The sequence below is a fragment of the Odontomachus brunneus genome, unplaced genomic scaffold (assembly GCF_010583005.1).
Source record: "Odontomachus brunneus isolate Ranch 3 - 2012 unplaced genomic scaffold, Obru_v1 Obru_scaffold_023, whole genome shotgun sequence".
Taxonomy (NCBI): Eukaryota; Metazoa; Arthropoda; class Insecta; order Hymenoptera; family Formicidae; genus Odontomachus; species Odontomachus brunneus.
The window spans coordinates 2,125,860-2,149,622 of record NW_022639473.1 but is presented as its reverse complement, the minus strand read 5'-3'; the positions used below and the strand labels follow the sequence as shown (position 1 = coordinate 2,149,622).

Sequence of the window (23,763 nt, the reverse complement as noted above, 5' to 3'; positions counted from 1 at the left end):
TTGTCGCGCACGGAGGAGTCCCGGGATTAAGGAGAGTCGGATCTCGCTCGCGGCATTCGCGCAGTTAATGCGGTTAAATCGACCACGTGAGCTATCCGTACGTACGTATCGCGCGTTAACGGAGAGGCGCACGTTACACGCGCGCTGTTCGCCGAAGCTCTGCCTGTATCAGCCTCGCAGATCCGCATACCTCTCTCGCGAACCTTGACTATATATACACCTATGCAACACCTCGTCGCGTCTCGTAGCATGCGCTCGCTCGCTAGCTCGCTCGCTCCCACCTGTCTTTCTCGATTTTCTCGAGCGCGTCCGCCTTTACTACTCGCCCGACCGTTTATCTCCTATTGAGAGATCTCCTCTCGATGAATCTGCGACTTTTGCACGCCGGCGATCTCGTTTCTGCCCGTCGGCCAGCTATTCTCTCGTTTCGCCTCCGACGACCTTTCAAGCAGACATGGCGCGAGAAAGAGAGCGACTCGTTTAATCCCGACTAAAGTGTGACGAGCGACTGTGTGCGGCACATAACTGCCTCGGAATACAGAGGGCACGCTCTCGCGCGACTTTTCGCGAGGAAGAAGGAGAAGTGTCGCGATAGCGCGCGTCTATCTCACGGACGGATCTCCCATTTTGATCGTTTTGTGAGCCTGTCTCATTTCCGCTTCTCGAAATCACACTGTTCACACCTCGAAATTATAAGCGGCTTTCACGCGATAACTGCACGTTCTGTCTCGGGGATTTCATGTGGCACAATCGAGAGATACCGGCGAGACCGACGGTCAGTTTATTGGGAAAGCACACGTCGGTCGTTAAGCGCGAAATAAGTGACGCGTTCGCCGCGAACGTACTTGGTAAGAATGCGGTTTCACTCGCGGCCAGGCGCCGCCGTTTTTCCGCAGTCGTCGCGACCGCAACCAATTTGGAACACCATAGGAAGAATAGTGCTGCGTGTGTATCTTGCGGTTAAATTAAAAATCGACAAGTAATAGCAGCAGATTAGGATCGCTTTCCTCCGTTGGGGCACGTTGCGCAAGCACCGAAAGACCGGCGTGATCAAATGTGGCACAAAAGGCTCGATCAAAAATTAATAAACGCGAAATGATACGTGGTGAAACCGCGAGGCCGCTGTCACGGAACGACGCACATGCCGCTCCATGTGTTGATCCCAGCTTGAGTAAACACCGAGACAGAGAGAAAGAGAGATAGAGGCCGAGAGGGAGTGCATCGTCCTTGGCATTTCTCGTATCGGTGGCTGATTCAAGAAGGCGAACTAGTTCACTTTTTGCTCCTGATGCGAGTGGAGTACTCGTCCTCCCGAAGGTCGCGTCCTATCCGCACCTCGTCGTGCGATACGAAACGAGAGATCGTTCGGGATTTCCGTTTTGTCTCGTGGACTCGCGTCCTCCACATGCGTTCGCGGATGGGGAAGAGAGAAGTCTCGACGATCTCACACGTCGCCAGAGTCCCGAGTTCCTCCTCTGTTTTACGGCGCGTGCAGATTTCGCGTAATTTGTTGAAATTAATTCGCGCGTGTAGCAGCGCACGTGGTGCGCCATCGCACATGAGCAGACGACTCGCCCGGCTATCACAGTCTTCGTGATGTCGTTTAACAATGCACGCGTGCACACACAATCGCACCGCCGCTGATGTAATTAAACGAACTCGTTTATTTCTCATTACGGAACGCTTGCGGATTTATCTCGGCGGTTATCCGATTTAGGCGGATTTACTTGGGACACGGGCGACACGGCAATTGTGTGTGTATGTGTGGTGGAGGCGGCACAGAAATGTTACATATAAATTTTCATCGCGAGCTCTCTCGCGCGCCCGCGCGCGCGTGATGCATTACGCCGCAAGAAACCCGTTCTGCTCGTAGAAAAGCGCATCCCTCACTGCCCTCCTGTACGATTATGCATCAACGTTCCGCGCTTAGTCTCGTATCTTTCTAACCGGGTTCTACACGAGCTCCCGCGTATCCGTCTGGTACATCTCGCGAACGCGAGACCTTTTGCTCGTGGCCCGGCGAATCCGTGTAAACGGCCGTCAAAAGCATCAGCTTGACCCCGAAAGCCTTCCGTATTCCTATCGAGTCAAGTTCGTGATTAGATACGCCGGATACCACCACCAGCAGCTCCGCCATCGTGCCAGTCCCGATGCATTCGCGGCTTCTTAACGCGCGTACCGAGTGACATTGATTAACGGCCGGGTCCTCTCGCAGGACTCCCGTTCTTTCCTTCGGAGCGGCGATCCTTCGCGTGAAATGTCAGAAATAATCTACCGCCGTTGTCACAATGTGAAGCGTGAGTCGAGACGACGACTGCGCGAGTGTTTTGTATGCTAATACACCCTCAAAGTGAGGCGAACGTTGGGAAGCCGGGAATACTTATTAACGGGACATTCGCGATTGAGAAGAGGAAAAATTGTACCATTCGTCAAATTCCCTTCATAAAGAAAAATCGCCCAATCGATGGTCACATTAAAAATCGCTGTTTCGCTTAATTTGCAATCTAATTTAGCAGCTACGCGCATTGCAGAGAATAAGAAATACTTTTAAGGAACAAATAATGAGGAACTGCGGTAAAGGAAAAACATTCAGTCCCGCGGATGACTTACTATCGATAAATGGACAATTATTAATAAAAACTATCCACATTCGTTTCTAGCTCTTACGCGTTTCTCATCGTTGTTAATTCGCCCAGAGAACACGTCCCCGCCTCCTGGATCAATCAACAGCCATAAAAAACGCGTAGCTAGAAAGGAATATGGCCAATCGAAAGATTCTCGACCTATCGAATCGATCTTGATCGAATCGGAACTAAATGTATAGATGGCGTCGGAGCGCGGCAACGACACTCGCGCCAGCCATGTTGGATCTTTTCGCGCCGAGCAGCCGCCATTAACGCATCGATCAACGTCGCTCCGCGTTTTACGCGTCTTTTATCCCGCGAAAGTGCGTCTCGTGCGGAAATAAGTATCGAGAGTGTCGAGAATAACGACGTGCGACCATCGGGACGTATCCTAAGCGCGTTGTTAGGGAGCAATCTCCTCGTTCTTTGGTATCATGCAGCCGGTGCTTGTCGCGACGTGTCGCATCTCTTGCGTTCGTAAGTAACCTTTACTTACTCAAGTAGCAATAGAATCGAACAATTATCGAGTTCGTTATAATTATTATATGATTACATCAGCTTATATTATCATATATAACGATTATTACTAAATCAACCGGGAATTTTGAGTGCAATGGTAATAAGAAGGATAGATAGATAATACATGAGATGTTAGATGCAATATATATTAATGAGATATACGCGACGTCGTGTCTTGATAGATAGCGTCGGTATGTTAGCAAGCGGGTATGCAGTCAGTCCCGAGGGCGCCTTGCCGCCGATAGATCGATAGTTGCTAAAAGTGTTCGCCAGCCACGTGTTTCTCATCACCGTTAATTAATCCAGAAAACACACTCCCGCTTTCCGGATTGGTTAACAGTAATGAGAAAGGTACAGCTAGAAACGAATGTGTGGGGCGGGTCGAAGATTTTCAACAACTATCGATCCGTCTAATACTGAAGCACCCGCGAAACTGAATAACTGAGTCGCGGCTCGTGAACGCGAGGCTCGAGTTCCCCCATTTTGTCAAGTTTCGCGAAGCACAATCGATATCGCGCCGCGACGAGATATCCGCTCGTACCATGGAAATCGGCACGATCGTAACCGAAGGGATACTCGATGTATCAGTTGTCTTTCCATTATTTTTCAACGAGCGTGCTCGTTCGCGGGAATCACAGTTGAGTGGACGACGAGACAATGGCGTGCGTCAATGGGACGTATAACTTCTCGTCGATCAGTGCGACGTATTAATCGACGGCATATAAGTACTGTCCGACATATCATAGCTATCTGTTGGATAGCTTCTTCTCCAACGTGTGCAAGCACCATTCGGAGTTCCTCGCGCTTCTCTTGCCGTATTTCTCTCCCTCCCTCCCTCCTTCCCTCTCTCTCTCTCTCTCTCTCTCTCTCTCTCTCTCTCTCTCGTTCTCATGCGAACACGGTGGATACATTTTCGAACGACTCGCGCGGGATTTGGTTCTCGCTCTCACCCCGCTCGCTCGATCTCTCGCTGTCGTGAAATTTATTTGACGCGAATACGTTGAGGAAATATCGATTCTAGATTAGCCGAGGACGACTGGTCGCAACGAACGTCGGTAGCCGCGCGGTAGCCCCCCCGTGGATTTGCATTTCCGGGGTAAATACAACTCGCACGGGCCGCGCCGTCGTACCGTATCGATAAAAAAGAAGGAGGGAAAAAACAACGAGGATATCTCGCTCGAAGTATCGAACGGTGGTGCGGACGGACGGACGGACGACGTGGGGCGCGAGATAACTCGTCCGTGAGCGCGATGGGGTTAAGCACACGTTCGCTTTTTCTCGTACCTTGCGTGCGCTCCGGCGCGGCCGGCTCTCTTCCCCGGCATGGTCACTGGAGTAAGCCGAGGGGTCGTTGACTCTTTTGAGCGGACGCCGTAGTGTATTGTAAAACGAACGCGGCCGGCATTACGTAACCGACGGGGGAGGCTACAATCGATCAAAACGGCGGCAGCGAGCGCGCGGGCTGAGCGCCGACGCGATTCGGCGGCGGCAGCGATGGAAGCCCCGAGATGTTCTCGGGGCTCCTTGATTAACTGACGCGAAATGTATTCTAAACTGGCAGGGAGCTACCGGAGAGCCGAGCTCCTCTCATGCACTTGAATGTCTCGGACCTACCTCAAACAGCGCGGCGGTTCGATCGCGGATTTGTCGGAAAGACTTGGCGAAGGGCGAGCTCTTGAACTTTGATTCCATCGGATTAGTTTCGTCGCAGTGCTCCCGTCGCGTTAGACCTCGAGGGGATATTTATCTGCGACTCAAATTGACCCTTGCGACTTTTCTCGCGTCTCCTTCTTTCCCCGAAGTTAGCCCTCGAGCTAGTCTCGACATTCGTCGATAGTTTTCTCTTTTTAATGTTGCACGTTAATTTACGCAGAGAAAGTTCTCTACAAAAACGCGAAGCGGGTTGATTTTATTTACTTGGCCGGCGCGGACTTCATTTCACTCGACCGGAGACAGCAGCGGGGCTCGGCCAGACCCTGTCTCTGGTCGCGTCGTGGCCGCGAAGCCGCATGAAAGAAACGACAGTGTGTGTCTGGTGGTACCAGGCGAGCCGTACTGCGTCTCATTCCTCTTTGGCCGGCTCAATCGGATGCGTCACAGGAAGCCGAACGCCTGACTGACGACTGGCCGGTCGGCTGATGTTACTAACCTATCGTACGGTCAATTCGTTTTATCCTACTCATTTATCGCGTTAGCGATAAATTGGCGTACCCGCCGACCCGCGGCAAGGCGTCCGTCGAAAGAGCGCTCTTCCTTCTTGTTAACGTATCCGGTTGTGAGAAGGCGCGAGAGCAATCGCGATCTCTCGTCGTCTCGCCGTGATATTTCAGACTAATCTCTCTCGTTTTTCTTTTCTTTCAATAATCATGTTCAGATGTATGAAAGAAAAGGCTTATTGTGTAGTAAGTGGCTATCAGCTGGAACTCTCTTCTTTCTCTTCAATAAATTGTCCAAGGCAGAGTCGAAGAGTGAAGGGAAAGGGGTGTTAGGAAAGAAAGCGCGTTATACATCGCTCTAAGAAGATGGAAACTTTCGGTATTATCGGCGATTCTAGCTGGATGCGCGCGTAATTTTAGCTCGTGCATTCGCCAAGAGGGAGGAATGCCCTTTTTTCGCTGCACGCGCCGCGTATGTGGAACACGATGCCATGCTAGGATTAACACAGACGGCAGACGCCTTCTCGTTGGAGAGAAGCTCGTGTGCTCATAAACAGTCATTAATCGATCGGAAGCCGGCGGGGCTTGCGCTCCGAATCGAGTTCTCTGCGTCTCCTCCGAACGGCTCCTTCTCGGCGGCCGAAGACCGTCGCGCCGGTCTCTCTTCTTGCGGATGGTCGATACGTAGGAGGCGTTTTATCGGATCAGCAGAGAACGGAATTTAGAGTCGTTGCACGCGTTCGTTCGCGCTACGTGAAAGTAGCCGTGCTGCAACGGACGTGGACGCGTGCAGCCGAGAGTTGCAGCACGTAGGCAGCCAATCCGGTCGTGGTGATACGCCCAGGCGGAAGGACACCAGGAATTCATAGACAATGACTCTCTCGCTCTTTCTCTGCTCCCGTTCTTTCGCACTTCTTCTCCCTCCCGCATTCGGTTTATCGTTTCCTCGTCGCCCGCGACACTCCACTTCCGGGTTAAGCTAGACTATCGTTTCCCGTCTGCGACCTGAGCGGCGGGAAAGCGCGCATCTCTTCGTGGCGTGAATCAACTTTCAATTCAGAGTCTCGGGAGAGACTTTGGAAATATTCAATTATCCTTTTCATCGTCATTGCTTTCTCTCTCTTTCTCTCCCTCTCTCTCCACCGACATCATTTTCTAGACAATCTCTATTTTTATCTTAAACTTGGCGACAAAATGCGCGATATATGACGAAGCCATACATCCAGCTAGCTGGAACTGACTCGCGAAAGTTCGGAGTCGATTACGAAAATGTTTTACGATGTAGAGTCAAGAGTATGGCGGCGGGAAAAGTTGCTTAAACAAGTCTGTCAACGAAATATCAAGTCGGCCTTATAAATTATGCAATTAATTAATATCACAAATTTGCTCGGCAAACTCGTTGCTCCTCAGAACTCCTCGCTGATACCGTCCCTCCCCCGACGTACAAACGTCCGTAATCGTTTATCGCGAAATAAATAACGGAAGAACAGATTATTATCGCCTCGACCGGTAATACCGGAACCGGGAAGATCCCAGCGGGATCTGGAATGCAGCAGCAGCAGCAACCGCGCGTACCAAAAGCCGCTGCGCGCGGAGGCAGCAGCTGACGCGTCGCGTGACGTCACGGCTTGCGTGGCGGACGTCGCTCGATATTCTACTCGCCCGGGCGACGCTCCTTTCTACTACGCCCTTCTGCCTCTCTCTCTCTCTCTCTCCCCCCCCCTCTCCTTTCCTTCCTCACAGTCCCTTCCTGTCCTCTTTTCCTCGATCGCAATTCTCTCTCGAGAGTTCGATCCTCTCGACCGTGGAATTTTTCCGGTGAGGAAGAGCGGTGTTCCTCGTGGAAAACCAAGGCGAACGCTTCTTCATCCAAATTGAATTCAACGTCGCGGTTTGCACAGTTTTCAACATTTTCAATATTAAATAGTACCTCGAATGCGAGTACGTCTGAAAAGTCAAAGTTCATTTGAAAATGAATCAAACATTCTTAAACCTTTTTGTCGTTCTGTTGGAGCGCGATTCGCCGCGTTTGTGCTAAAGCCCAGTTCGATTATCGCGCCTCGATGTTCGAGGAAAACTCGCCTCTGTTGCAACAACAGGAAATATCGTCACATGTACCAGATGCGTCTATTACCGCTTGCACCCTGTGTTTGTCCTGATCTTTCATTCAACTGCTTGCTCACTCGCTCACTCGCCCGTTCCTGTCTACCTTCGGCTTATCGCGAGCGCTTCCTGTTGAACCTTCGTGGGCGCTCCATTTACACATCGGCACAGTTTCGAGAAGCGGCGAGCCGAGAGTGTGGCTTTATCGGGCCGCTCGCGGGGAGCGAAAGGGGGGAGGGAGGAAGAGACGCGAGAGAGATACGTGTATACGTGAACGTGAAACCGGGTCGGGTCGTCGAGCGCGCGAGTAGTCTACGATGAATATAAAATCACGGCGGTCCATCATTTTTTCCCCTCCTGCTCGTTCACAGCGGCTTTCCTACGTTGCTGCTTACCGTGGTCCTCGCGCGCTTACACGTCGCTTCTGTCGTAAAAAGATAGCTGGACAGAGTAGAAAATGCGAGCCTTCGCGTACGAGAAGGAGGGAGAGGAGGGAGGAGACTGAAGTCAAAGGTAGGACGCGAGAAGCCGACTGGTCACGCGCTACCTTTGACATACCTCTTCGAATACATCGTACTTGGCGTTCGCCTCTTGGCGTTTGTTGGCTTCGCGCTCTTCACGGCGAGCGCCGCGCCGTCCGGTTATTTCTTGCACATCCGCGGCTCTTCCGCCGTCTAGAAAGCGGAATATTCTCGGAGAAGCTTGCGTAAAGAAAACTAAGGCCAATGACACCACACGACACGGCGCGATACGGTGCCATTCGGCGTGAAGTTCTTCCACTCGGCGCGAAACATTTCGATCGTTTTCAGTCCCGCGAGTCGAGAAGTTAAACACGTCGCGAGTCCCCACTCTATTCGGTCTATTCCCGAGAAATCTCCGCGAATATTTTCCAAAGGATCTGCCTAATGAGTTTGAAAGCGAGACAGACTTTGAAAGCCGGCACGTCCCGATTAGGCTTCCGACGCGTCAGGTATGACAGTCTCATAATGCGCGCGTGTTTATCTTTGCGCGTGCATGGTACACAGGACGCTTCGAAACGAGAGATCAGCACCGTCGGGAATCGAATGTGAACTCTTCCGTGGATCGAGCGTGCGTGTGAGCGAACGATACTTCACTTCTCTCCCGAGTTATTGACCTTCCTTCCCGAAGTGCACCCTGAAGTACGAATGATGCATCGTAGACGCGCATGAAAATGGTGCGTTTTCAGCCGCGAGAAGATCCACGTGCCGCACGTGATCGGTCATGGATTCCGAAATTTTCTTTCATTTTTGCCGCATAAGAGATTTGGCGGCAAACGCGAGCGAGCTCGGGGTGTGCCGGGATCAAGCGCGGTCTCTCTCTCGCGGCTCTCAGACGCCTCGATTCGAAACCGCCTCGGCTCGACTCGGCTCGACTCGGTTCATTTCAGTCAGCTGGCTGACAGGGCGTTGCCCTGCGCGCACGATGCACCATTCATTACGGAGTGCAGCCGGAGTAGCGACCTAGCGCGACCAGAACCAGGCAGGCAGGCAGGCAGGCAGGCAGGCAGGCAGGCTTTCCCCACTCCGCGTGCTTCGACTGCAACCGCGGCAACCGGGAACAATTCACCACTACTACGATTACTACCACTAGTACTACGGCCTCTCTCGCCGTACACCACCACCGCCCCGTATACTCCCGTCTCGTTACTCTACTACAGTCTACTATTACTACTACTACGATCGCTGTACACCCATTATCGAGTTGCAGCTGTCGCGGCAGTAGGTAGATACCATTACCGTTATTACCATTGCCAGAATACCGGCATTCTACCGGTGACTACTGTCATCGCCACTCTCTGTTAACTCGCCGCCACAACTTCGACCCTGTTTCGGTAGCGCACGCCGATAACAGCAGACGCGCGCGCGCTGCTCGCCGATAGCGGCGCATCCACTAGGCGCGACACGCGCGCGCCCAGCATCCCTTCGGGCGAAGAGGAGAGGGACGCGAGGAAAAGGGAGCTAATTTCTCTCCCTTCCCCGCACAGTCGGCCACGATGCGCGCCGACTCTCTCCCTCTCCTCCGTTCATTATCGACGAATCTTGGTGACGGTGCAGCGCGGCGCGCATCGTGTGACAGCGCGCTGCAGCTATCCGGAGCGCGACGCGCTTCCCACATCGCCGGCGACCGACCGACCGACCGACCGTTCGTTCGTTCCTCCTCCTCCTCCTCCTCCTCCTCGGGGGGTGAGACGACGGTGACCGGGGAATCGGGACGACGGGAGGGTGGAGGGGAAGAGGGGGAGGGAGGGCCGAATGGAGAATACCGCAGAGGCTTTTCAATGGAGCCGAGAGGAGAGTTGTAGGATGAAACCTACTCTCTCGTACGAGGCGGCCCACTCGTCTCCGCCACACAGACACCACGTCCTCCGTCGGGATATCCGCGTGTCACTGCACTCTGGCCTATATTTCGCTAATGGAAAAGTCCCGCGTGCTCCAATTACGTCGTTCAGGAGGCGGTGGCGGTGGCGACCGGGTTGGAGAGAACTGCTGCAACAGCAGCACTCGCGCGACCTCTCCCTCTCTCTCTCTTTCTCTCTCTTCGCCTCTTCCCTTCTCTTCGCCGCTGCTCTGCCTCACTCGAACACTCTTCGTCGCTGTCGTCCCACTTAGTATCCTCGTCGTAATTAATACGTCTGCCGACTCTAAAAGAGGCGAACCTCCTCCTTCTCCTCCTCGTCCTCCTCGCCGGCGGAGTCGGTGACCCCGCGCTTCGATTTTGCGAGAAGGAGAGCACGATCGCCTCCGTCGGGAAATTCGAGGCAGCGCAGCGCGCGCGGCCAGACGACGACGTCGAACGGGTGGCGGACACGCCCGAGACGCGGAAATTATCAGCCGCGCGGAAGCTGCGCGAAACGCTAATAAATTGCGACAGAGAATTGCGTAGAACACGTCCTCTCGGTAAAGGAAACAGAACCACGGTGAACGTCGAAGTAATATCTTTTATTTCCGCATTACGTGTCGGATGGCGAAGGTGCACCTCCGTGATTTCTCTCGGACACGGCGAATCTTTAACGTCTTCCGCCAGTCTCTCGGAGAATCTTTCCGGGAGCTCGCGCGCGATTTGTGCCGTGAGTTTTTCCCATTTGCGGCGAGTATCCTTGGATGTAATCCCGCCGGTGTCTTGTACCCCGCACGAGACCGACCACGGCGCGGAACGAACCGACGAATGAAAGCACGTCGCGAGCGAAATCGGGAACCCTGAAATCGGTGCGCGCGCGTGTCTCGCAAAAACGCCCGTCATTTTTGTCGATCGATATTCCGCGGCGCTGCGGAACCTCTCTACCTGCAACCGGTCTGACGTCTCTGCACCGCGGCAAATTAGCCGTGTCGCCTGAAATCGCATCAAGTTCGACCGAGTGAAACAGGTTGGACGACACGAAAATAAACAGTGCCGATACTCGTGAGAAAGAGAGAGAGGAAGATATATATATATAAAAGTATAGATAGATAGATGGATAGATAGAGAGGTCTCGTTACTGTTTTGCAAAAAGGCAGGCACAACGATGTCTGATGGCCCACATACGCGCGATATCGCCCGATCGACTGTGGTCGCAGCCCGGAGACGCGTCGGCGTCGTCGTCGAGCGAACAACGCCAAACGAGGCGGCAGCAACGACGACGACGACGACGACGACGAGCAGGACTCGTCCTTGCGTATATTCCGGTCCGATCGAACAGATTATCGACACGGCCATAATTACGCTAGATTAAGTCTGCCATATGCTCGGCCCTCCCCCCTGTCTCCCCCCTCAGTCATTTTTGCTCACCACTTGCTCTTTCTCCCGGAGAGCTGAACAGCGCGCAGTTCTCCTCCTCGCAGTTTTATTCGTTGAAAATTACTCCTCGACGATGACATGCGTTCACGTGGAGTCTTCATTTCGCTTCGAGTCTCTCGCATCAGTCAAGTCGAAAAGTCAGGTCCGCGCGTTATCCATGGAAATTCTGTCGAACGTAGCCCACGTCGCGTTCGCGAGATTAACCGCGTCAGGCACTCTCCGAGTACACGTTGCGCGATCATCCGGGGAAAAAGTGCGAATTTAATCGGGGGTGGTGCTATGCAAAAATGCGATAACCGGGGAGATGTAGAAAGAGAACAGGTTATACACGAGGTGTCTTAAACTTAATAATTCCACGGAACTATATTGCCCGCTGCTGCCACACTACTTGGATGAGTTCATTTTTGCATAACGCCGTCCAATTAACGCGTTTCTTGCGGCCGCCAGACGAGTTTCTCTCGCCGTAAAAGGCGTCGGATTACACAACGCGTTCGGCCGGAACGCAGCTGAAATGAAAGCACGTATCGCGGCGTGATCGGTGATCAGCCGATTCTGCAAATACAGTCGGCGCATGATCGCGCCTTGGACGTTGCGCACGATTCTCGGCCGGCGCAGCAATAGGTCAAAGACGAATTCAATTGGATGGCGCATCGCGCGGCCTAATGATCGGTCATTATTCCGTTCGTCGGTGTGATAGTTATTATCATGTTTAACGACTCGCGCGCACCGACGGAGCGCGCGCGGAACGGCGCGTATACGCGGTCGCGGCCTCTTGATCGATGCGCCGCCGTGCATCGTGCTCGATATAAGTTAATGATACCTTCCACCACACGGAACCACGTGGAACAGAGAAGCAATGTCTACATACTTCGCAATCTCTATCGACTTCGCTGATATACGACTTCGTCGGTGGCTTGTTATTAATCAGGCGCCGGCAAACAACCCTACTTGCCGTCCGTAAGATTATTGAGGAGACCGCAAGCAGACTGTCGTAAGGTCGACTCGGTTAGGCGGGGTATCGAACGAGTCTCGCAAGGATCAGTCGTATGAAACGTTCGACATATGTGCGCGACATGTATCAAACGGCGGGATTGACGGATGCAAAGTAATCATTATCCAACATGTATCATGTCATAATTTGTTCAGAGTTGTGAGGTACAATTGTAGCTTTCAAAAGCCGCGTATGCCGTGTGAAAGTCGACGCGAATGAAATATACAGCATGACAATTATTCGAAATATTAATTATGTCATAGATAATGCAAAGTCCAAAATTGGACGGCTTATGTGCGATTTCGCAATTGCTGAATCGCTCGCACGTGTTCGAGGTTGGTGGTAGAGTGGAGTGAGTGTTTCACAGGTGCGGAATGTCGGGCGAGAAAAGCCGGAGGTGGTATCCTGTATTTCGGACGAAAATTTCCGAATTCGTTGAGACGCGATTTCGCTGTCGCGAAATTTCCTGCGCGTGCATACGAAATTCTGAAACGCGACGCCGCGTATACTCGCTTGTGACAGCCGCTTGACGGAAAAAACAGGATCGCGGCAGAGAAGAACGGGCACAGCAGGGTAGACCGCGCGAGAAAGAGGTGACATTTCAGCTAGAAGTTTCGCGGTAGACCGCAGTCGCGGCGTCGGCGACGGCGTCAGCGGTTGGCGAGGTCAGTGGCGCTCTCGGACGACGGCTGTGCGACGGAGCGGCCTCGGAAAATCGCCGCTAAAAATAGCACTTCGTCGACCAGTAATAGAACGCCGGCCGTTCCGCGGGACACGGCTGTGTCCCGCGCTCCGGCGAGCGGTCGTCTCTTTGATCGGCCGCATCGCCGCGAAATTACGCGTCTATTTTCCTCGCGCACCTCCTCCTCCTCCTCCTCCTACTACTACTACTACTACTACTACTACTACTACTACTACTACTACTACTACTACTACTACTACTACTCATACATTTGCTGCTGCTCGTTGCATCTCGTCTCTCGCATCACATCCGGTGTTGTTTCCGCCCGTCTCCTCGTGCACCTCGATATAAATAGTCGACCTTCTCTCGGTGATAACGAACGTGAAACTATTAGATTGTTCCGCTCGCGAACTGATCGTCGGCGGTGTCGGAATTGCAACTCTATCATCCGAGATGCGTTCGCGCATCTCAAAATACCGTGTATCCGAGAGAGAGAAAGAGAAAAAGAGAGTGGTGTTGAGACACCCATTGACACCGGGTCGAAATACAGGATACCACCTCCGGCTTTTCTCGCCCGACATTCCGCACCTGTGAAACACTCACTCCACTCTACCACCAACCTCGAAGCCAATATCCTCAGCGGCGGCCGGCTAAGGTTACTACCGTCGTTATTCGTTTTTGCCACTTGTTACAGTGGCAACGTCCGTAACGGCCGATTCGATTGGCAATCATTGTTGTACCTTGCAATCATTGCCAATCGCCGATAACGACTGCGATACGTGACCGCGAAAGATACGTCTGATTCTTCCTTTCTTTCTTGATTTTCTTTTTTTTCCTTTCTGTGCACCGGTATTTATTTGTCTCGAGCAAAGAAAATATAATTGGCAAGGGCAAACAATGTATTAACAAGAAAACAAGAAAGAAAAAATTGTTTGAGGAAATACTTCTCGACTAACGAGAAGCAATAACTACATTTCTCCAATTTTCACCGTCGTCCGCGTACGTGACGCGCGGCGTACAAATAATTTCCTCGACTCGTGGAGAGGAAAAAAATTAGGCGGAAATCAGGAGCTCAGTAAAGGTCGCGACGTCAACGTGGTGGAGAGCGTGTGCGCGCGCGCTCATGGCACAGGATGAAAATGTAGTTTCTAAAGCGGAACGGTTCCTCTCGAGAGCGCTTTCGTCACGCCCGAAAGGGCTGTGCAAACGGTTTAACGGAGTGACGCGGTAAGAGTGTGACTTAGCGCCGCGACGCCTCGACGAGGAACGGGAGGCAAGGGCGCGGCGGGTGAAGTCGGAGTTCGTCGGGCGAAGCGAGAGACGAGAAGGGACTCGCAAGGCGACAGTGGATGCGGGAGATGGTGCACTCTCTTTCTCTCTCTCTCTCTTCTCCTCACGGTAACGTGCCGATGGAATGACAAGCAGCGGTTGAATCTTTAATCTCTGTCTCTTTTTCTCACTCACTCTCTCTCTCTCTCTCTCTCTCTCTCTCTCTCTCTCGTGACGCGAGATATTAAAGTTTCTCGAGGGCTCGGCAACTACTTGGCCCGCGCTCCGCGCTGAAATGGGCTTTAAGTTCGATAGACAACGGGGGCTTTCCAGCAGCGCGGCGATATCGATGGTCGCCTTTTAATCATAAATAAAAAGACCCACTCGATGGCACAGATTATCTGCTGCCATCGCTCCTCATGTAGCCAGTCGCTCACCGCGTAGCCTGACTGCTCATCATGTAGTCAAAGTACGGGCCCTTATTACACTCATCACGGTCGGTGACTCGAAATGGACCTTTGCGTGCGCGCATGATCTCTCGTGATAGCTCTTCAGTAAAAAAAGGAGAAAAATCCAAAAGAAAGAGGAGAGCAAAAATCGTATTGCACCTTTTAAGATCCTTCATATGTGCAAAAGAGAATCCCCTCGCGCGCATTTTAAGCTACTACTACCAGGGAACGAAGCGGCGTCTCCCGTACGCAACGATAATTTCCAACGAGAGACGAACGTTCGTGCCCACGGTCGGTGGAATGCAAACAGACCATGTTCGACCGCCTCTTCTTCCCTCCCTTTCGCATCCTCCTCGCGTTTGGTATCTCCGCGCGTGTGCCTCAAGCCTGGTTGACACACGTGAGTTTTGCACGGGATTCGCGACTTTACATTTCCACGCATATCTCTCTCACGATCTTGGAAAGTCGTGCTTATCGACACGATCGTCCGAGACGAGAGAAAGCATGGTTTTTAAATATTTCGAGGTAATAGAATTTATTTTTCTTCAATGAACGAATAATCGAAGAAAGCGTCCTCTGGTTTTGGCGTCCCAATCGCAACGTGCGATCCTTTCCGCGGCGAACGCGCATTAGCAGTTTCCGTTTGTGCACTACGTCGTTCGTCCAAGGTGCGAATTCCTCTCACGGCCGTGCCCTCGTAAAAGAATATTCGCTCGAGTCCCGCTTACATAAAAAGGTGGTCGCGCGCGATAATGCGATAAAGCGTGAGAACGCGTCAAAATTCACAAGGTCCCGCGCGGCGCGCGGAGGCCACACGCTCTCGTAGCTTCGTCGTTGTGAGCTGGCCTGCACGTTCTCGGCGTTTCACTGTCCTTGTCGACAGTCAAGGTCACGGTCATCCGCACGGCCTGGTGCCTCCTCGACTCGGGAGGCATCCAATGGGAATCGCGTCTCCCATAAACGGCCACGTGCTGCTGCTGTTGCCGCGGCTGGCGGTACGTCGTCAGCACGATTCGGAGCGCGAGCGCTCCGATTCCACGGGCGATGCGACTAGTTTCCCCGCTTATGGCATGTCACGCCTACGTTACCTGCGTTTATACACGCGCGAGCGTGCATAAACCCTCCGTTCTGGAAATTCAACGTCGGAAACGTTTCCACGGATGCGAACTGTGTCTCGCCCGGGACATTCTCATGGCCCTGCCGAGTCTGTCGCTCACCGCGTCGTCGTCGTCGTCGTCGTCGTGGCACAGAGCTCGCGTTCACTTCGTGTGTACTACGTTGTGTTACTACGTGTGTGTTCCAGACACTGTTATCGCGCTCGAGATAACACGTCGAGCCTTAAGCGAGAGCGTATCCCGTGACGAGAGTTGCGAGAACCGATCGTCGTTGCTCGACGCGACTGGAAATACGAAGCCAGATGAACGCGATACGGTAACGGGGGAGGGGGGGAATGAAAAGAACCAATAGATTATCGATAGACTCACTCGGCAATAGGCACAATGAACTGGACCGTAATAAGTTTTCGTGTACTCGTACAATATCGAAGCATGCGGCAAAAATATAAAGTGAGACAGGTTGTTAAATCAAAAAATTATATAATTCTTTTATATTTTAATAAATACAAAATTACTCCAATAAATAAATTACTTCAGCGTTTATAACGCGATTCATTTCTTCGAGCTAAAATTGCGTCGCGTTTTTTATCATAAATTTGTTTTTACCTCCAAATATTCGACACATAGCACGTGTCACGACGACACACGCGACTGACACGTGCCGCGTGAAATACCGAGAAGAGTGGCGTTTATTTGATACTCATACGTCAGGTTTTCGCCGAGTTACGGACGCTCGAAGTTTGAACGCTTAGGCCCGTTGGTTGCACCAACATTATTTTAAGCGAGACTTAAATATACGTCTGTCTTTATTCATTTAGAAAGAAAGATAAAAATAGATATATGTTTAAGTTTCTCTTAAAGCTAAAATAATGTTGGTGCAACCAGACCTTGAAAGGCGGCGCATAATTAGCTCGAGATCGCGCTGTTAATCGGTAATAGAGATGAACGGCTGTCCTTTCACCGGAAGCGGTTCGCTGTAAGCTTTGAAATACAATTTGCCCCATATCGCCACTTTTCTACGAGAGATATCAGTGACTCTTTTCACAGGTACCGCGGCCCCGGCGACAATATTGCACGAAGGTGTGAAGACGGCGGCACGCCGCCAGTCCACTACAAAGGACCGCGCGCCGCCTCTGCGCTCAAACTTCCAGCCATATCTCGACGAAAAATTGACGTACGAAGACGAGACAAACGTTATTCTCGGTATTTCGCACGACACGCGTGCATGGCGATTGCGTCATGCTCTTGTCATGGCACAGTCACATACAGTGAATTGCAAAACACTCTGGAGTTTAATTCTCCTTGCGAACGGTCGCGTCTCCTATCGGCGATTATCCCGACGTCTTCGTGTAGCGTACGCACGCATACTTCATACTCCGCTGGTTTATTACCGCCGACGCGCGTCGTTTCACTCCGATTAACTCCGCGCGGAATTAATACAGCCGTGAGTCCGTTATTACGAGCGCGGCGCGAGAAAGCGACGGGAAGTTCGACGCTCGTCGTTGTCGCGATAATGAGAGGTCCGCGTTGCGGGCGCGAATGGCTCAATTGACGGGGAAGATAAACCGTCTATTCCCGACTGGAGGAAGAGAGAAAGAGAGTGAGAAAACGAGAGAGACCGCTATAAACGAGATTCGATTCGTCTCGGCGATGTCGTCCGACTTCGTGAACGTAATAACGTCGCCGGACACTTGAGACGACCGGCCAATAGCCGTCGATTTGTCCCGCGTTAAATGACTTCCGATCCACGCCGTTCGCGTTTCTTCTCGTGAACGAGGATCGAAATGAACTTCCTACCGGTCGGTCGGACGTGATTTTCTTCAAACGACTCGTGCAACACACGCCAGGTACCATGCGAACGTCTCATGTAATCTCGGGACTCGATTCAATTTTCGGTGCTAAATAATTGTGACGATCAATAGAAGGAGAGGAATAAAATAGTGGAATAAAATATTGACGAGTCTTGGCTTTGTCAACGAAAGAGGAAAATATTTCTGCGAGGAATATTCCTTCGAAACACACATCCGCATTTTTATGCAACCATAGTTGCAGATTGCAGTCACATTTTTCTATTTTTCATTGTTTCGATTTCGCGTAAAATCACTCGGGAAAAAAGAATAGATAAAAGAAGACACATTGAAACGTAATGCATATTTTTATTTGTTCGCGTTACATTTAATTTATTCGGGAATCTTCGTTTTTGCGATAACGGTCGGAGGCGCGAAACAGAATGCACACAGATCCACAAGTACGTGAGGAGATCGGATGCAAAACCGAGAGCAGTACCATTGTCATCGGTCGTGGCGGCTTATCTGTCGCGCCGCGGGCTGATAAGGCATGGTCGGACAAATGGCGCCAACTCCTCCGCCAGGCTTCGTCGGAGGGGCCAGTCCACAGCAGCGCGTTGCATCGTGTCGTGTCATGTCGTGGTCGCAGATGCATACGTAGAAGCGCGGCGGCGGCGGCGACGAACGCGACCGAGAGTCGTCGGATCTCGCGTATCCGTTCTCACGAGAGAGAACCAGCTCAGGCCAGGCCAGGCCAACCGACTGACACTCGATCGCGCTGCTGGAATCTCGCGTGGAGTGTCGGATGCACGCGAGCACGCGGTCTAACACGCCACGTCCACGCCGCTAATCTGCTATGCGTGACACGATACCGAAACCGCCGCTCTTTTATGCGACTCTCGCTCACTCGCAGCTCTGCGGGATGTTACGGCCGGTTGGTCGGTTGGTTGGTTGGTTGGTCTGTCGGTCGCTTGCGATTCGACATGTAACCTCCGTCGCACGAACGTGGACGCTCCGCGCAGGAAGCGCGTCTTCCTTCCTCTCTTAATTTTTTTCATTTTCACACCGCGCGCGCGCGCGCTTGGGAAGAAAGGAAATGATCGTGACGGCTGAAAGATGGTTTCCTCATGAGATTTTTCCAAGCGACCTGCCTACGTACCGAGAGATGAGACCAGATAAATTCGAGCGCTCGGGAACGGAGAATTTGACGAACGCACGAACGGTGCGAAGATGACTTAAAGAGAGAAAGGCAGCTTGGCAAGATATATCTGAACAAATTGAGACACGATTCCGAAAACATTGCGATAAGATTAATGACCATCGCGAGTACACCTTGGTGACCTTGGCCGTGACCGTGAACTAGCTTCTCGGATCGCGAGTCGCCGCCGCTGTGTCGCGGCGGTGGTGGCGGCGGCGGCAACGGTGGTTGGGGCGTCAGCTTATCTGCTCAAACATCGAATCTGGAGCGCGCTAACTAATTATACCGGCTTTTCCACGAGTCTGGCTGAGGCCAGTAATTGCGTGCCCGTCGCTATCGACGTTGATTCTCCCCACGGGAATCCAGCCGCAGCCCCATTGCGCTCTCCGCGGATCAGGATATCAGGTGCACGCTCGTTCGGCTGCCTCATCACTCGCACTCTGTCTTCTCTTTGGCTTATTTTCTCCCGCTCTTCTGCGGCTCCGCGGTCATTTCGCATGACTTCGTGGAATCGTTAATGTACCGACCGCGTTATTATTCCCGATTATTATCTACCATGTGTATGTTTATTCACGTGTCGTGCGATACGGCGTTCCTTTCTCACAGCCCGTGCGAAAGGGCTGTTCCCTCTTTTTCTTTCACAGAGGATCGCGAATTTGCCAATGACGATTTTTTATAAGCTAAGACTTCACCGGACCAAAGAGTCCGGAAAATTTGAAAATAGCGCAAATCTCTTTGCAGATTTCCATTTTATTGCGGCACCATCTCATAGTTCTTTTTTATATCTCTTGAAAAGAAATGTGTCCAAAAATATTGATTTTCATCGAAGTTATATGGTAGTTCAAGATTGCCCGTACCTTATAGACCCACATTGTATCGCATGTCCTAAAAAATATGATTGTACGCGGAGTTTAATGCTTCTACGCGCCGCGAGGACGCACACTTTGCGAAGAGTGTAACGTTCGCGTGAACCGACGCGGTTTCGAGTCGGGTTCGCTTGCAAAGAGACGTGGCTCCAGCACGGGAAGAAGTATCAATGCCTCAGGAACGTTTCCGTTCACGCGAAATAAAGTTGAAAAGAATCACGCGACGGGTAGGTAAGTCGTCGTCTGTGCGGTGCGGTGGAAGCCATCCCAACTCACTCTACATTTCTTGTCATTCAACGTCAGGATTCCGAGGAATGCAATATTATCGTTCACGCCCGAGCCTAAGTCGATCTGTATTATCGACGTTCCTTGTTCTTTCCAGCCGAAGAAGTTCGCAGAGTCCTTTCCTTTGTCACTTCGTGTCTCCTCCTAGACCGCAACTTCTCCGGATACGATTCGACATTTCGTTCGGACATTTCTCACAGATATTCTTTGTGCGAGAAGCAAGAAAAAATATTTTTACACACGAGAGAAAAGTAAAGTTTCGCGATGCGACAGTAAGGAACGGTCAAAAGAACGTAAGTGAAACCGACGACAGCGAGCTGCCGGGGAGCGTCGCAACGCGTCGCGTCGCGCAACGTGCGGATTATCCGCGGCAAATTTGTCCGTAACTAGAGTATCGCTGGAAATCCCATAAGCCAGCAACTCAGCGCCTTCGGATATACGTCGATCCGGCGCGACGTGCGCCTCCAAAGCCCACCGCCGAAGAGGCTAACACGTCCGATGTCACCCGCTCGCCGCGCATTGCTGATCCGATTATTCGAATCCTCTCGCTCGAGAACGTTGAGATTGCAGCTCGGTGGGCGAACTGAATCGGATAATGGGGGGACGTGCGGGAAAAGCGTAGAACCGCGCTTTTCCCCGGAGCGGCGACGCGTGTATCGGAATGTGGGTGAGATCTCCCGCGGAATAATAAATAGCCTCGAATAAGCTCGTGTAACACCGGTCGCAGCTTTATCCAGAGAGAGAGAGAGAGAGAGAGAGAGAGAGAGAGAGAGAGAGAAGGAATTCATTTTGATTTCTTGAAAATCGTGAGACTCTGACATTTCTGACATTAATGAGCACGAGAAAATTGCTTCGGATGCGCACGTGGTCTGCCGTGTATCGATAGGCGCGCAATGGATAGAATACTCATTACGTCGAGGCAATAAGTCGAGGAACTAAGTTCTGAAATTTTCAACAGCACTTACACCGCGTCACACGGTACATAGCATAACACACACATACACACACGTGTTGTTCAGGGCGAACACCGCGCCCACCATTAACCAGTTATCGGCGCGAGAAGAGAAAAGGGTGGAAGGCTCTCTACGTTTCGGAGGGTAAGGCGCGTCTTATTTATTCGACCCCCGCGAGAAATATACGAGCAATTACGCGAAAACCCTCCGTGCTACGATAAATTTTTAGTTCATCGCCGGTGTAAATCGAAGAGGGGAGGCAGATATAATATCTCGAATGGAACGTTGTCCGAACCTCGCACGTCGCCGCCCTCACGCGACCTCTCGCGCACACACAGCACCGCCGGCTGAGCTTTTTGTATTTTTGCGTACACGGACGGCGTTTAACGTAGAAGAAACGGCATAATCGCCAGACACTTTTCTGCGAAAGTGGTTGTTGCGTGCTTCTAATCAGACGAGGAGCACGCCTTACGCCCGCGAAGTGATACGAAGTGTGTGCGTGTGCAGCACGGTCCGCCCGGTGAGGAGGAGGCCGTTAATAATATCGATTCATCGAGAACGCACGCATAGTTCTCCTCTCCCGCGCGAACACACATTCCCACGCGCATTCCTGCCGGTTGCATTTTATAGCTGGCGGACTTTCTCGACGTGTAGTCTAACGGCCGCGTACGTACGTACGTGTACGATACGAGGAGTATGTTGAACCGTGGCGAAGTTGTTACGTGGACGTTATGTATTTATGCTAATGAACCCCCGGGACGTGAGCGTCCGCGCGTCTCGCGACTGGCGCACGATCGCGCGTAAAACGCCGCCGCGAATGTGTCCGCGATTCTCGTGCAAGGCCGATAGGAATCTTTGTCTTTGTCTCTTCTTCATCTATCTGGGAATCCTGGTGACACGATTCTAAGGTAACCAGTTCTTAAGCTCTTAGGTCCGGTCCCGTCCTTAGACGTCAATTAAACCTTAATCTAAAGCTTAAGTCTTTGTCTGAAGACATTCTAATCTCGGATTCAAACTTAGTCGAAGCCAGACATTAATCAGTCAATTTTGGGAGTATTGAAAACTTAACAAATCGGGACGTAACCGAAAACATCGGGATTTTGTCATTAGTATGTCAAGTTACAAAGTAACTTTTAAGTACCTTTTTAAATTAGACGTGCAAAAAGGCATCATTATTATCATCATCATCATTGTTATTATTACTAACATATGCGCATATCCCTTCTTGGCTATATGTATGTGTGTGTATTTTGACATTCATTCTTAAAATAGAAATAGGGATTAAATGAATTACATATATAAAAACAATGAAAAATTAACACGAAATACACCTCTTTCTCATCAGACAAATATTTCATTTTTTAATATATCGTTATGTAATATATTACAGCGACAAATTATGCGTCTTGCCTAGGATTCTTTCGAGACACCTTTACAGAGAGCCGAAAATCGGGATATCCCGCAAAATTCGGTTGATCACTCTATACGTTTCCGACATTGCCGTAAGCGGATCAAGTCGAACGTCTATTCTCTTTTTCTCTCTTTTTCTTTTGTGTCTCGTCGTCATTGTCGTCGTCGTCGTCGTCGTCGTCGTCGTCGTCGACGACGACGACGACGACGACGACGACGACGACTCCTCGCCCTTCTACTCCCCGATCGCGATCGGCTTTCGCAGGGACGTTCGTCGTTTTCGCTCGCTCGGTTGAACCCTCAAAGCTCCCTTCGCTCGTACGTCGATTGATACGAACGACGAGCGAGCGCTCTTGGAAATTTGGCCGTTCGAGGGATTCGCGCGATCACCGCCGGAAAAGACCCGCGTTTATCTCGAGAAAATCTGGAGTTATCCGATTCGTTACTTAGGAAATCGTTAGACTCGCAGTTCTTATCTCATTCGTTCTTTTCTCTCTGTCTCGCTCACTGTGCGTCCCACTAATTTTCGCCTCTTTTGTCTGTTACAGGTACGTGCGAGAATCGTCCCGCTGTCGTGCACTAGTCGGCCTTGTACCGTAAGAATAATAATACGTACCGTGATTTTTTTTACGATTATACGTATTCAGTTACGTAGGATCGTCGGTAATTATCGGTTTATTTCGCGCGATTACCATCCGAGACAGCTTTCTGTGCTTGTTATCCTGTCAATTCAGCTGAGTTTTCTGATTCTTAGTAAAGCCAGATAACTAACTCGGTAAGCTAGTGATAACAGACCATGAGATATACGACAATTATTGCGGATTACCGCATTGTTTCAATCAATATAGTTGAAAATATTTGTCAAGCGACGATATCAGGAGTTGCGATCTTTTTATTATTTTTATCTCTGTATTACTTTTTCTTTTCCCCTTTATCGCTGAATCCTCTAAAACCACGTTGAGACTCGACAAGAACGAGTCGCAGGGAGTAATGTCCTCGTGTGCACGTACACGAGAGTGCACCGCGCTCAGAATGCGGTTGCATAACGTCGCGCGGCGACTGGTCACTCGTGTACCCGTGTGTGCGACACCTTCATTTCTCCTTCTCCCCTTCTCGTCTCTTTTTCTCCCTCGCGTCTTACCTCTTTCCCCCTTTTCTCTCTTTCACGCCTCCCTCTCCCGCTAAGATAACGAGATTCAAACGTCGGCGGTAATTCCAACGAACACGTGAACGGTAAATACATCAGGAGAGCGAGTAAAAATATCATTTTCTCGCTCACGAGACGCGCGCGCGGCATATTCTTAGATTAATTCGTAATCTCATCGTGCTCGCGCACGCCACGTTACGGGCCGGCCGACCATATAAAATTGCGGAGAACCATCGTTTCCTAATAAACGCTCAGCGGTCACGGGGAAACTTTTAATATACCATCTCCCGAGATTGGAACGCGCATTCCGGCAGTCGCTTTAACGCGATTTAAAAATTAACTCGTGCAACGAGCGAGCAAGCAGTCAGCCGTGTGCGTTCGTCCGTTCATCCGTTCGTCCCGACCACGTTGGGG

The 23,763-nt window shown here is 51.3% G+C and overlaps 1 protein-coding gene across 3 annotated transcripts in view; it reads left to right on the top strand.

Annotated features, from left to right (window-relative positions):
• The window catches only part of LOC116842276 (helix-loop-helix protein 11), a 150,604-nt gene that overhangs the window by 107,347 nt on the left and 19,494 nt on the right, over positions 1 to 23,763 (top strand). For 2 of the 3 annotated variants that reach the window (XM_032811234.1, XM_032811235.1), the window contains exon 3: positions 22,751 to 22,798. The exons of the other annotated variant lie outside the window; for it this stretch is intronic. In XM_032811234.1, the coding sequence (XP_032667125.1) occupies positions 22,751 to 22,798 (48 nt within the window). The remainder of the gene's footprint in view (positions 1 to 22,750; positions 22,799 to 23,763) is intronic. 3 annotated transcript variants of the gene reach the window in all.